At 37.1% G+C, this 14,943-nt stretch overlaps 1 protein-coding gene across 1 annotated transcript in view; it reads left to right on the forward strand.

The window, feature by feature from the left end:
• RELN (reelin) overlaps positions 1-14,943 on the forward strand; it is a 524,459-nt gene that overhangs the window by 330,197 nt on the left and 179,319 nt on the right. Inside the window, exon 12 of the mRNA XM_078442541.1 lies at positions 3,927-4,078. Within this exon, the coding sequence (XP_078298667.1) occupies positions 3,927-4,078 (152 nt within the window). The remainder of the gene's footprint in view (positions 1-3,926; positions 4,079-14,943) is intronic.

The raw sequence follows: 14,943 nt of genomic DNA on the forward strand, positions 1-14,943 counted from the left end.
AACCTACATGCGAAGGTTGAGAAGGCTTCAGTCGAAGTGCACACCTTGCTAGACCTCTCAGGGCTCATACTCAAGATAAACCTCATGAATATAAATGAATGTGGAAGGGTCTTTACCCTTCTATGGCACATCCCTTATTAAATAATAGAGAATTTATCCCAAATAGAGACCTTATGAATATAATGAACTTATTTAACCTCAGAGAATTCGTAGAGATTAAAAAAACCTTATGAGTTTGGTAAATGTGGGATTTCTTGGACAGTCTTTATTCTATATCTTAGTTTAAACCTAAAGTCGCCAACTTTAGGTGATCTAATATATTCTGGAAAATATAATAAAACAAATCTTCATAGGTAATGTGAAATGTTTTATTACCTTTAGAGTCTTTTATGCCAATATTTATAAACAAAAAGATGTGTCTGATTAAATTATGACTTCTATTGTCTGTGTTCATATTCTTACTATTTTTATCAACCTAGAATGAGATAATTTAAGTTTCCATTCTGAATTATAATACACATAAATTGAATGCCTTTCTTCTTTTTTTTGAAAATTATTTTTTTATTGCAAAGAAGATAAAGTAAAAATCAAAAGTTCTCCCATGCTAACCCCATTTCTCAGAGTTAAAATGTACACACATGTTTTTTCAGAAAATTTTCTGTGACCACACACACGCACAAACATACACACACACACCACCTGACAGATCACATTTTGTATACTATATTACAACTTGATTTTTTTAAAAACTGACAACATTCTCGAATGTATCTTCTAATTAGTAAATATTAATCATTATTTCAAAAAAAAGGTGTACCAGTTTATCTAATTGTACCCGTATTGATAGACAGTATTTTAATGAGATAGACAGTATTTTAATGAAAATTTTTGTATACTTGTTAAAGTATTTTTGAAAGATAAATTTCTAGGGATGCCTGGGTGGCTCAGTGAGTTAAGCATCTGACTCTTGATCTTGACTCAGATCATGATCTCACAGTTCATGAGATGGAGCCCTGCGTCGGGCTCTGCTTGGGATTTTCTCTCTCTCTCTCTCTCTCTCTCTCTCTCTCTCTCTCTCAAAAATAAATAAATATTAAAAAAAAGAAAGATAAATTTCTAAAAGAGAAGAGAATCAGATACGTATGGGTACATATATGTACATGTATGTATGTTATTTTCATTTTGATAGTTAACTACCAAACTGCCCTTCAAAGAATAGATCTCATTCTTTTTTTAAGTTTATAAAGGAAATATTTTTTAATTTCAGCTTTCCTCAGGTATCACTGACAAAAAGTTGTGAGAAATGAAAGTGTGCGTCGTGGTGATATGTGTATATGTTGTGAAAGAACTCCCTCCATCCAGTTAATTAACACATTCATCACCTAACATTTATCTTTTTTGTGTGAAAAGATTTAATTTCTACTCTCTCATATCGTTCTTAAAAATATTAAACTATGAGCTGATTAAAACATAATTAATTCTATTCTCAAAGCACTCCAACATAGGTGATAGAGAGGTTTCCAGCTAAGAAACTTCTTTAAATTATCTTTGCTTACAAAAATATTCCTCATTTTTTGACACAATAGTGGAAAGTCATACTTTAAAAACCTAAATTAAACATCATTGTGACCTTGCTATATCTAAGGAACAGACTTACCTTAAGGCATTTTATTGATTATTACACTTTTTTTTTCTGTATTCCAACTTCAACTCACTCTATTATAAATAATAGATATGACTGTATTTATAATAATATAGGGTTCTTTTTTTTGAGTTAGTCATCAAAGCATAAATATAAATTGCTGTGTTGCAGAGGTGTCTCCCCTGTAGGCAGACGTTCCTTCAAATGCAGTTCACATACAACCACATTTACCTCAGGAAAACATAATTTAAACCATACAGAAGTAACACTCCTTTTCAGGGAAATTGTCATGCCTTCGAAGATACTGCTAAAACTATACAACTCTTCAAATACCACTGCTGGCCTCAAAGATTTGGATATGTTATAATTTTACTTCATGTAATTATTAAGAAACGGCCGGGGACCATATCATTTTTGTAACTAGAAAAGACCCACAACTTTGCACCCTTACCAATCTGGACTCTGAAGTGCGGGGAGTGGAAGGCTTCCTCTGCGGCCCCTCAAGGGTACTTTGTCTCCAACTAAGCTTGACCCAGTATTTATACAAATTCATGAAAGAATGAGCTTGTGCTACAACAGGCTTCTACTGAATTTTTAATAAATGCAAGATAATTTATTCAAATCACTGACACTCTTACAAAATGATTTTTTAGATTTATCTCTGCTTCTTTCTCTTCAAAGCAGACTAAACTTACCATTTCACTTGATTATAAATATTTGGGTTTCTAAAGAAAATAATTTCACTTTTTATCTGCCAATAGTTAGAGTGGGAGAAATAAAGACTAATATAGAGTAAAATTAAATATATTGGACTTTAAAATAAAGATTGAAAAAAACATATAGTCTGAACATATCTCACACAGCTCTGTCTGTGGTAGATGTCTTGAAAATAATTCATTTAGATTCATCTAGAAGAGTTACTCATTCACAACTAATAATGAGAAAAAGACTACTAATCTCATTTTTCACTTGAATAGAGAAGGTTCTTTGAGTCCATGACAATTCCATCTTTTCAATTCAATTTTTCACTTTAAAAATAAAGCCTAAAAGGAGTCATCATATGCATCATTTATAACCTTAACTTGCTTTGTGGATCAGTAGGCTGAGTGGTTTAATTGGGATAAATGGAGCAAGTAAAAGACCAATGAACCAGTGTGAAATTTTCTTGTATGAGTCAAGAGAGGTTCGTTGTTAATTTACAGTGGTCCAGCACTATTAAGAGCTGCTTCACAAAGTTATTTTTGAGTTTCTTGAATGATTAATATAACCTGTTAAAAAAAATGGGTATTTCCTAAACATCTTGGTTCTAAATATATTATAAACTAAAATGGTTCAATATAATCATCCTGACATAGTACAGTCTTTAGAATTGTAACTACTAAAATAACAGCAAACTGAGATACAGAAGATCTCAATTTTAGAGCTAAACAGCAGTTGGCCTTAGGCAAGCTGCTTACCTCTGTGTGTCCTAGTTTCCTCCATCCATGGGAAAGTGAGTTGTGTGAATAGCCATGTCCAGATTAGACATGACCAGAAATAAATACTAAGGAGAAATGAGTTTAAAAATATTAGATATTTTTATTCTCCTCTGTATATCTGAATATATATATATTTTGACATGATTTAGTTTAACTCTTGTCTTTTCTTTTTTGGAAAACTTGCTATACTCTTGCCACTTTTACCACTTTACATTCTACAACTTATTTTTAATGTGCAAAATACAAATGCGTATAATTTTATGATACTGTTTTTTCTGGTTCCTTATTTCCTTAGTTCAAATTTGACCCCCATCTTGATTCTAAGTACCTTGAGAATAAAGACTATCATGTAGTAGACATACTATATGTAATACTGATTAAATGTATCCTTCTACAGAAAAATCATAATTGTGAATGTTTAAAAGTCTGTTCATTACTTAAGATCTGTTTTACCACATCTTTATTTCAGAATCATTAATTACTAAGTAAATGTTCCTCATTAAAAATAAAATGTTAGGGGCGCCTGGGTGGCTCAGTCGGTTAAGCGTCCGACTTCGGCTCAGGTCACGATCTCACGGTCCGTGGGCTCGAGCCCCGCGTCGGGCTCTGGGCTGATGGCTCAGAGCCTGGAGCCTGCTTCCAATTCTGTGTCTCCCTCTCTCTGACCCTCCCCCGTTCATGCTCTGTCTCTCTCTGTCTCAAAAATAAATAAACATTTAAAAAAAAATTTTTTTAAATAAAATGTTATACTCTATAAAGCTTTGACTTAGTATTCCAACTGTTAATGATTCTCATTTTTTTTTAAGGTGGGACATCTTGGGAGCTGTCATTGGTACAGAATGTGGAACAGTAGAATCAGGTTTATCAATGGTCTTCCTCAAAGATGGAGAAAGGAAATTATGCACCCCATATATGGACACCACCGGCTATGGGAACCTGAGGTTTTACTTTGTTATGGGTAGGTACATTTTGAACAGATTTTGTTGACCTAAGGCAGAATCCAGGCCAGCCCCTATTCCTGTGGAAGTAAGATTGTTGTCTAACAACATAAAACGAAATTCATGAAATATGGGGCTGGATGAGCAAAAGCTCACACCGGCTTCAGGCCAGCCCTGCTGGAACCATCCTATAAGAGAACTGGTCCTGGCATGCCTTAATAGGCCTGGAGATAAATGCCTTCACTCCACCTCTCCCTCAGTGGTCATAGCTGAAAAGACAATGGGAGAGAAGCTGAGAACAAATTAACTCCTTTGTCCAAAGCCCCTGGCTTCCCCCAGAAACAATCATCAAGGTAAGTCATTTGTTTCCATGGATATATCATCATTGCATAACTGGTTTTTTTTTTTTGTGGGAAGCCAAGAAACAAGTTTATAATACTTTAATAATACTCTCAACTTTCTAATATGTGGCAAACACCCAGAGAAAGTGTTTAGAAATTGTTGTGTTTTTTTCCTCCAGATTATTGTAGAACAAATAAGTGGGTAAACATTTAGAAAAACACCCAGGGAAGAATTAGCGCATTGAAATGTGGGACCTCTCAAATGTATCGTGTTAGTTACATATTCTCTCGCTGAATGTCCTTCCAGAAATGTGAGTAGGTGTCACATGCCTTCCTTGTTGATTGACTGGAAAAGCACAGGCAACACCTGGAAGTGAAAGAGGAAATAAACATTTACCACCTTTGAACTTACTTGCAAAGATGTCAGTTCATCAGGACAAACAGGCCCCCTGAGTCCAGGCTTCAGCACTGGCTGTTTATTTCTCTCATACGTTCCTCGCTTCCCACAGCTTGGAGTGATATGGGAAACTGTAGATTATGTCATGCTCTGAAACACTGGCTGCTTGATGCTACTTCATTTTTAATGATGATCTGTTTGATAACAGGGAAGTTGTGGATATAAAATATGATAATGTCATCTTCATACGTTAAGGATAGCCCCACCTTGACTCTGAAATGGTTTGTATATTGAAAGACCCAGAGTTCATTTTCTTTACCTAATTAGAATTCAAAGTGGCTCTCATTTTATGAAGAGAGATTCCTGGGAAACCTTAACCCTCCCCTCAAAAAAGTTGTAATAAACATTCAGCATGTCAGTACTTCTAATTTTAAGCATTTAACCTTCTCACCATTTCACATAATATATTTGAATTCTTGCTTTTTTTCATAGTAGATTATGGTACATCAATCCAATTCAGTGCCTTTGTAAGACATCATCATGTTTACATAAGTGCCTTTGTAGAAAAGATTTAGTCATCTTTAATTCTTTTGGAAACAAAGCAGATTATTAATGAAGCAATTAAAATAATATTGACAATGAGGAAAAAAACTCATCTGAATGAGCCTAAAATACATTATCCCAAATAAAAGCATCTCCATTTTATTTAAAAAATTAATGAATTGCGACTGAATATAGAGCACCAAGCTAGGATATGTGGGGAATACAATTGAGGGTGATAGTGGCACCTGAATCTCAGAGGTGCTGATCAGTGAATGAATACATGCAAGTCCCTTAAAACAGTGCCCAACTGGGGTGCTTGGGTGGCTCAGTTGGTTAAGCGTTTGACTCTTGATTTAAGCTCAGATCATGATCTCAAGGTTCATGAGTTCAAGCCCCACATGGGGCTCAGTGTTAACAGCACAAAACCTTCTTGGGATTCTCTCTACCCTTCCTTCCCCTCTACCTTTCAAAATGAATAAACTTTTAAAAATGGGTTAAAAAACATTGCTTAATGAAAATAGGTAAGACCAATATAAAAATTACTTAGATCCCTTGCCCACAAGTAACATCTAAAAGTCAGAGATAGACAATTACCATATGATTTCACTCATACGTGGAATTTAAGACACAAATGAGCAAAGGAAAAAGAGACAAACAAAGAAACAGACTCTTAATTACAGAGAACAAATTGATGGTTAACCAGAGGGGAGGTGAGTGGGCAGATGGGCTAAGTAGGTCATGGGGATTAAGGAGGGCACTTGTCATGATGAGCACCAGGTGTTGTACAGAAGTGTTGAATCACTATATTGTACACCTGAAACTAATTTATCACTATATGTTAACTACACTGAGATTTTAAATAAAATGTTTATTTTATTTATTTATTTATTTTGAGAGAGAGAGTTAGAGAACATGAATAGGGGAGGGGCAGAGAGGGAGAGAGAGAATCCCAAGCAGGCTCTTTGCTGTCAGCACAGAGCCCAATGCAGGGCTCAGTACAAACCATGAATTTGTGGCCTGAGCTGAAACCAAGAGTCAGAACCTTAACCGACTGAGCCACCCAGGTGCTCCTGGAATTTAAATTTTCTTTTACAAAAAGAGAAAGAATGTAGGGGCGCCTGGGTAGCTCAGTTGGTTAAGTGTCCGACTTTCGCTTAGGTCATGATCTTATGGTCCATGAGTTCGAGCCCCTCATCAGGCTCTGTGCTGATAGCTCAGAGCCTGGAGTCTACTTTGAAATCTGTGCCTTCCTCTCTTTCTGCCCCTCCCCCATTCGCACTCTGTGTGTGTCTCTCTATCTCTCTCAAAAATAAATAAACATTAAAAACATTTTTAAAAAAGAGAATGTAATGGGCTGTAATGAAATGAAGATGCTATGACAGTGCCAAGGACACTGTAGGTCACTTCAGCTGAGGGATATGAAGAGCAACATTTCATGAGGGAGATGGCATTTGAACTTGTCCTTGAAGAATGACATAATTTAAACCTTAAGGGATATGAAACTAATAGAACACTGTTCATTATATTTGAATAAAAACTTTAAACACACAAAAAAAATTATAACTTACACCTAAGGAATAGATGCAAAAGGAAGATGATAGTTCTCTCAAAAAATAGGGAAATAAGGGATATTTTATTTTATACAAAAGTCAGAATAAAAATTGTAATATAAAAAAATCTGTCCTTACACTTCTGCCATTATATGAATGGTATAGTTTAGAGTCATATTTAAAATGAAGAGTTAAGAATATTTTTATTTTTTTATTTTTATTTTTTTTATTGATTCAAGTACCAATTTATTTTTTTTTCAGTATATGAAGTTTATTGTCAAATTGGTTTCCATACAACACCCAGTGCTCATCCCAAAAGGTGCCCTCCTCAATACCCATCACCCACCTTCCCCTCTCTCCCACCCCCCATCAACCCTCAGTTTGTTCTCAGTTTTTAACAGTCTCTTATGCTTTGGCTCTCTCCCACTCTAACCTCTTTTTTTTTCCCTTCCCCTCCCCCATGGGTTTCTGTTAAGTTTCTCAGGATCCACATAAGAGTGAAAACATATGGTATCTGTCTTTCTCTGTATGGCTTATTTCACTTAGCATCACACTCTCCAGTTCCATCCACGTTGCTACAAAGGGCCATATTTCGTTCTTTCTCATTGCCACGTAGTACTCCATTGTGTATATAAACCACAATTTCTTTATCCATTCATCACTGATGGACATTTAGGCTCTTTCCATAATTTGGCTATTATTGAGAGTGCTGCTATAAACATTGGGATACAAGTGCCCCTATGCATCAGTACTCCTGTATCCCTTGGGTAAATTCCTAGCAGTGCTATTGCCGGGTCATAGGGTAGGTCTATTTTTAATTTTTTGAGGAACCTCCACACTGTTTTCCAGAGCGGCTGCACCAGTTTGCATTCCCACCAACAGTGCAAGAGGGTTCCCGTTTCTCCACATCCTCTCCAGCATCTACAGTCTCCTGATTTGTTCATTTTGGCCACTCTGACTGGCGTGAGGTGATATCTGAGTGTGGTTTTGATTTGTATTTCCCTGATGAGGAGCGACATTGAGCATCTTTTCATGTGCCTGTTGGCCATCCGGATGTCTTCTTTAGAGAAGTGTCTATTCATGTTTTCTGCCCATTTCTTCACTGGATTATTTGTTTTTCGGGTGTGGAGTTTGGTGAGCTCTTAATAGATTTTGGATACTAGCCCTTTGTCCGATATGTCATTTGCAAATATCTTTTCCCATTCCGTTGGTTGCCTTTTAGTTTTGTTGGTTGTTTCCTTTGCTGTACAGAAGCTTTTTATCTTCATAAGGTCCCAGTAGTTCATTTTTGCTTTTAATTCCCTTGCCTTTGGGGATGTGTCAAGTAAGAAATTGCTATGGCTGAGGTCAGAGAGGTCTTGTCCTGCTTTCTCCTCTAGGGTTTTGATGGTTTCCTGTCTCACATTCAGGTCCTTTATCCATTTTGAGTTTATTTTTGTGAATGGTGTGAGAAAGTGGTCTAGTTTCAATCTTCTGCATATTGCTGTCCAGTTCTCCCAGCACCATTTGTTAGAGACTGTCTTTTTCCATTGGATATTCTTTCCTTCTTTGTCAAAGATTAGTTGGCCATACGTTTGTGGGTCTAGTTCTGGGGTTTCTATTCTATTCCATTGGTGTATGTGTCTGTTTTTGTGCCAATACCATGCTGTCTTGATGATTATAGCTTTGTGGTAGAGGCTAAAGTCTGGGATTGAGATGCCTCCTGCTTTGGTCATCTTCTTCAAAATTACTTTGGCTATTCGGGGCCTTTTGTGGTTCCATATGAATTTTAGGATTGCTTGTTCTAGTTTCGAGAAGAATGCTGGTGCAATTTTGATTGGGATTGCATTGAATGTGTAGATAGCTTTGGGTAGTATTGACATTTTGACAATATTTATTCTTCCAATCCATGAGCATGGAATGTTTTTCCATTTCTTTATATCTTCTTCAATTTCCTTCATAAGCTTTCTATAGTTTTCAGCATACAGATCTTTTACATCTTTGGTTAGATTTATTCCTAGGTATTTTATGCTTCTTGGTGCAATTGTGAATGGGATCCGTTTCTTTATTTGTCTTTCTGTTGCTTCATTATTAGTGTATAAGAATGCAACTGATTTCTGTACATTGATTTTGTATCCTGCAACTTTGCTAAATTCATGTATCAGTTCTAGCAGACTTCTGGTGGAGTCTATCAGATTTTTCATGTATAATATCATGTCATCTGCAAAAAGTGAAAGCTTAACTTCATCTTTGCCAATTTTGATACCTTTGATTTCCTTTTGTTGTCTGATTGCTGATGCCAGAACTTCCAACACTATGTTAAACAACAGCGGTGAGGTGGACATCCCTGTCGTGTTCCTGATCTCAGGGAAAAAGCTCTCAGTTTTTCCCCATTGAGGATGATATTAGCTGTGGGCTTTTCATAAATGGCTTTTATGATCTTTAAGTATGTTCCTTCTATCCCGACTTTCTCGAGGGTTTTTATTAAGAAAGGTTGCTGAATTTTGTGAAAGGCCTTTTCTGCATCGATTGACAGAATCATATGGTTCTTATCTTTTCTTTTATTAATGTGATGCATCACATTGATTGATTTGCGAATGTTGAACCAGCCCTGCAGCCCAGGAATGAATCCCACTTGATCATGGTGAATAATTCTTTTTATATGCTGTTGAATTCAATTTGCTACTATCTTACTGAGAATTTTTGCATCTGTATTCATCAGGGATATTGGCCTGTAGTTCTCTTTTTTTACTGGGTCTCTGTCTGGTTTAGGAATCAAAGTAATGCTGGCTTCATAGAATGAAGTTGTTCATTTTTTGTGTGAACCACACAAAACCAACTCTTGGTTTCGTTGATCTGCTCTACAGTGTTTTTAGATTCTATATTGTTTATTTCTGCTCTGATCTTTATTATTTCTCTTCTTCTGCTGGATTCAGGCTATCTTTGCTGTTCTGCTTCTGTTTCCTTTAGGTGTGCTGTTAGATTTTGTATTTGTTCCCCGCCAAGCTGAGCTCTGTCGTCTGGGGCTCAACAACTCTCCCTCCCGTTGTCCTCCAGCCCTTCCGTTCTCCAGGCAGAGCTGTTAGCTTATAACCGTCCAGATGTCAAGTCCTTCTTGCTGTCGGAACACACTCAGTCCGGCCCCTCCGCTTTTGCCAGCCAGACTTGGGGCTCTGCTTGGCCGGCGGGCCGCCCCTCTGCCCGGCTCCCTCCGGCCAGTCCGTGTAGCGTGCACCGCCTCACCACCCTTCCTACCCTCTTCCGTGGGCCTCTCGTCTGCGCTTGGCTCTGGAGACTCCGTTCTGCTAGTCTTCTGGCGGTTTTCTGGGTTATTTAGGCAGGTGTAGGTGGAATCTAAGTGATCAGCAGGATGCGCGGTGAGCCCAGCGTCCTCCTACGCCGCCATCTTCCCAGGATCCTCCAAGAATATTTTTAAAAATTTAAGGGTTTGAAGGGAGAAGAGAATGCCAAGCAAAGCCAGTATTTTTGGGGGAAAAAAAAAAAAAGCAATTGTGAATTTGCATGACATGTTTGAGGCAGGTGAATTTTCCCAGTATAACTGAATGGAAGGATAGAAGGGGAGCAGGAAAAGGGAACCGGAGACGAGTGGTGGTTTTCTTTCTTTAAATTTTTTTTTTTCAACGTTTTTTATTTTATTTTTGGGACAGAGAGAGACAGAGCATGAACGGGGGAGGGGCAGAGAGAGAGGGAGACACAGAATCCGAAACAGGCTCCAGGCTCCGAGCCATCAGCCCAGAGCCCGACGCGGGGCTCGAACTCACGGACCGCGAGATCGTGACCTGGCTGAAGTCGGACGCTTAACCGACTACGCCACCCAGGCGCCCCGAGTGGTGGTTTTCTTTAATATCAACTAAGAGCAGTTCAGATTCTCTTTCTCTAGGCAGCATGCAGCCATCAGATGATTTCTGTCAGTTCTGTGACACATTCTCATCTGTGTTTTAGAAAGATAACTCTGGCACAAGTGTGAAGGAAAGACTTAAATGGTCAGAAATTAGAGAACAGGAGACCAGTTAAGGTTAGGTAGGGTTGCCAGAGTGAAAGGAAGAAAAACAAAATAGCTTTTTAAATTTTTTTTAAATTGAGGTATAATTGACATACAATATCCTATTAGTTTCAAGTGTACATCATAGTGATTCGATAGTTTCATTTAAAAATAACTCCTATGATGAATCTTAGTTACCATCTGTCACCATACAATTATTACAATATTTTTTACAATATTCCCTATGCTGTACTTTTTATCCTCGTGACTTATTTATTTTATAACTGGAAGTTTGTACCTCTTAGTCCCCTCTACCTATTTAAATCTGAATTTCAGATAAAGAACAAATAATTTTTTGTATAAATATTGTTCATGCAATGTATTTTATCTGGCAACACTAAGTTAGGAGACTATTGCACTAGTCCAAGCAACAAAAGAATAGGGCAGTGACAGTGGTAACAATGTGAAGGAGGGAACAGAAAATAAGTAGCTGAAGAGAAGGAACCAACAATTGAGGTTCACACCCAAATGACTATGGGGATTATGAGGACAATATTGGAAAGGACAGAGATTTCTTTCTTGGGTGAGTAGAAGAATGGTACCATTTCCTGAAATAGGAAATGTCCAAAAATAAATAAAGAGTAAATATGGACTAGAAGATTCTGACATTAGATGTGTTGAGGTTGAGGCTTCCAGAAAGCCATATGAAGGTGGAAATTCTCATCAGGGTCTGAATCAGATTTGAAAATCATCAGCATACAGGTGACAGTTGGAGCCACTAGAGTTGCTGTGTTCTCCCAAACAGAAGGCAGAGTAAACAAAGGGCATGAAAAAGGCTCAGTGAGAACCCTCATCTAGTTAAAGGTAGAAGGCATATATATAGACAAAGGATGCTGAGAAAGGACATAAAGATATGTGGGAGGAAGGTTCCATTCTGCACTGAAGAAGGAAGGGAAGAGTGTGGTTTGGGGGTGGGGATCAGCAGTGCAGGGAATGCCACAGAGAGGCCAACCAGGATAGGGGCTGAGAGCCCCCCGACTGACTTCAGAGAGAGTATCCCCCATGGTGTGGTGCATGGGAAACCCAGGTATGTAAAGTTAAAAGAAATAAAGGCATGTGTCACTGAAAAAGGACCATTCCTTCAAGAAATTCATCAGTAAATAGAAGAAAAGAAATGGGGTCTAAGATCTTGAGGTTTAGAAAGCAGAATCTAACAAAGGTGGTTTTCACATAGGATAGGATTTAATAGGACGGAACAGTAGGGTAAGATTGGGTAGGATAAGACTGGACCTGTAGAAAGACTTTAAAACTTTGGTAGCTGATGGAGAAGAAAGCAATATGGGAAGAGATCTAAGATTTGGTAGACAATTTATAATGGCACCTTAGGAAAATCAGTGCCTGGTTGTTAATCTAGGGAAGATCATACTCCCTTCCTGTCTGGCCCTGCCTATATGTTCTTCCTGGTTTCATCCCTGGGTTCATATCCATCTACTGTGCCTATTTCTGGAAAATTTGCTCAACTTTCAAAATTCGGCTCTGGTCTGTTTCCTTCATTCATACATTCGTTCATTCATTCATTCAACAGAAATTCATGGAGGGCCAGTATCCAACACTATTCTTAGAACCAGAATGCAGTGAATATGACAAAAATAACCTAACGTACATCATTCATTCATTATTCCTTCAACATATTTATTGAACATCTCCCATAGCCCACACTGTATCTCTTTTCTCTGAATTTTGACGGCAATTATGGCAGCACAATACAGTTTACCACTAATTATCCTTCTTTGGTGTATATTAACCTTGTTTTCTTTGCTAAATTACAAATTTTTTGAGGTTGGGGCCTATTTTCCCTTAAGCCCAATGCCCTATACATAGTAAATAACAAAATCACTTTCCCAATATAAGTAAGTATCTTAAAAGCTACTTAAAACAGGACTCAAAATATTTTAAAACTGACTGTCCATCTAGTATTTATTGAAATCTTCTATACTTGAATTGCTGTACAAAATGCCCCTTGAGTCATACCTTTCCACAATACATCAAAGCGAATGAAACTGAAGAAGGAATCTGTATCTTTCTGTACGAGCTGCTGTCACAGAAACTTCAGAGAACTGATAAATTGCCCCCAGAGGGATCTTTTAGATAAAGTCTGTCATCCTTTTAAAGTCTTGGCTCCTTTTGGACTTTCTTCTTCTGTCATTCTGGGCTGGATGAGCTCTCAAGTGTGTTTCAGCTCCCTCTGAAAGGCAGGTGAAGTTCACGAACTGTTCTTAAGAGAGCAGAGATTTACAGGGAACAAATCAATGAAATTAGAGAGTACTGATGGTTCAGTCCCTATGTCTCTGGGTATGTTGCTTAAATCCACACTGCCTGTGACTTTTCACCTTTTCTTTGTTCTTTTTTGTAAGTCTTTAGTATGTCCTTAATAAAGAAGTTACATTTTTTTAGATGGGAATTTAGTTTTCATGCAGATCTTTTCCCCCCAGAGACAGTCGTTTAGGATGACTTTCCTAGCTATATTTAACCATAATATAGAAGTATGTAAGGAAATGCTAAAAATTATGACAGCAGATATCAGAATCCTGAAGGTTTTCTCTACCATTTGTTGCCCTTAAACAAGGACATCCTAACATCTGTTAGGTTGAGGGTAACATTATCACCATATCTTCAGATTAGTTAACTCAATAAAATTTATTATATGCCAAGTTATATATGTCTAACAGGTGTAACATGCTATATTTCTATGCTTTATGACTACCACCATCCAAGTTACTTCTGTTATTATGATCCTTCTTATGCTAATTAAGGTCTAGCTTTCTTACTTAAAACATCACATATTAGCAATTTCTCCTGATCGACCCCAATAACCCAGGATGAAATGGAGTAGACATTCCTCCTTTCCTTCCTCCCTCTCTCCCTCCCCCACTGCTCCATCAGTCCATCTTTCTTTTCTTTTCTTTTCTTTTTTCTTTTCTCCTCTCTTCCTTTTTCTTTCTTTCTCTTTATTTGTCTCTTTCTCTCTTTCTTTCTTCCTACAGATGGTGTTCTAGAGTTTTGAGGTTGCCTTACTGTCACTATAGAGTATTAGCAGCAGAAATTGCCTATAGATGAAAATTAACATTAATGGTGATTAATTTAAAAACTGGAGGGCATTTTTTGAAAGAGTAATAAAATTAAGAGTTAACGTTATAATTTTTGGACCATAAGGATAGAATATTTTCCAGGAAATCCATGTACATACCTACATTCCTGCTATTGTGATTGCTGCTGTTATGAATGATAATGGTAGGTGGGGAGATGTTTCTGGTTACACATGTAATCCTTTAAAATCCAGTTTCTGCAGACAGTTCATAGAAGCCAGCAATAGTAAGGATTATTGGCTGAATGCAGTAGTGAAAAGAATAGAGGGTCAAGGGCTAAAAGACATACCATTGATTCATGGCTTTTCCACCAATTAGTTGAATGGTTTTCAGTTTCAGGTACCTGTTCTGTTACTCAGTTTTGTCATCAGGATGATCTTAGTTACTTCTCAGTTCTAATGTTCCATTGTTTCATTTGACTGTAAAGTAGAGTGATACAGAATATTTATAGTTTGCACTCTCCAACAACCAAATGAGGTACCAGAAGTAAAAACGAAAAATGTAAGATGAACTGCATTTAAAATACAAATACCAAATATATGCTAAACTATTGAAGATACTGTGTGCAACAGTTTAAATATTACCAGTTCAGAAATAGTTGATCATTTTTAAAAAACCATTATCAATAGGTTCCGAATTTTGGCCATTAAGACCTTAAATGTAAGGAAGTGATAGTTTATTAAAAAGCAGAGTACATCTTTTTAATGTGGGTTAAAATATGGACAGGTTCCACAGCTCATTGCAGACCGTCATTTGAGCAGTCTCACGAAGCACAATAGTTAACTTTGGCCTTCCCAGATATCAAGTCTTTGATCTTTAGCATGGCTCTGAACTATCTTTACAAATTATTTCCTTGGGTCTAGTTAATTTTATTTATGGTCATTCTTAAGTGACATCTGGTTTCTGTTGTTATTTTTTTTTATTTG

This window comes from Panthera onca, chromosome A2, assembly GCF_046562875.1.
Source record: "Panthera onca isolate mPanOnc1 chromosome A2, mPanOnc1 haplotype 2, whole genome shotgun sequence".
Taxonomy (NCBI): Eukaryota; Metazoa; Chordata; class Mammalia; order Carnivora; family Felidae; genus Panthera; species Panthera onca.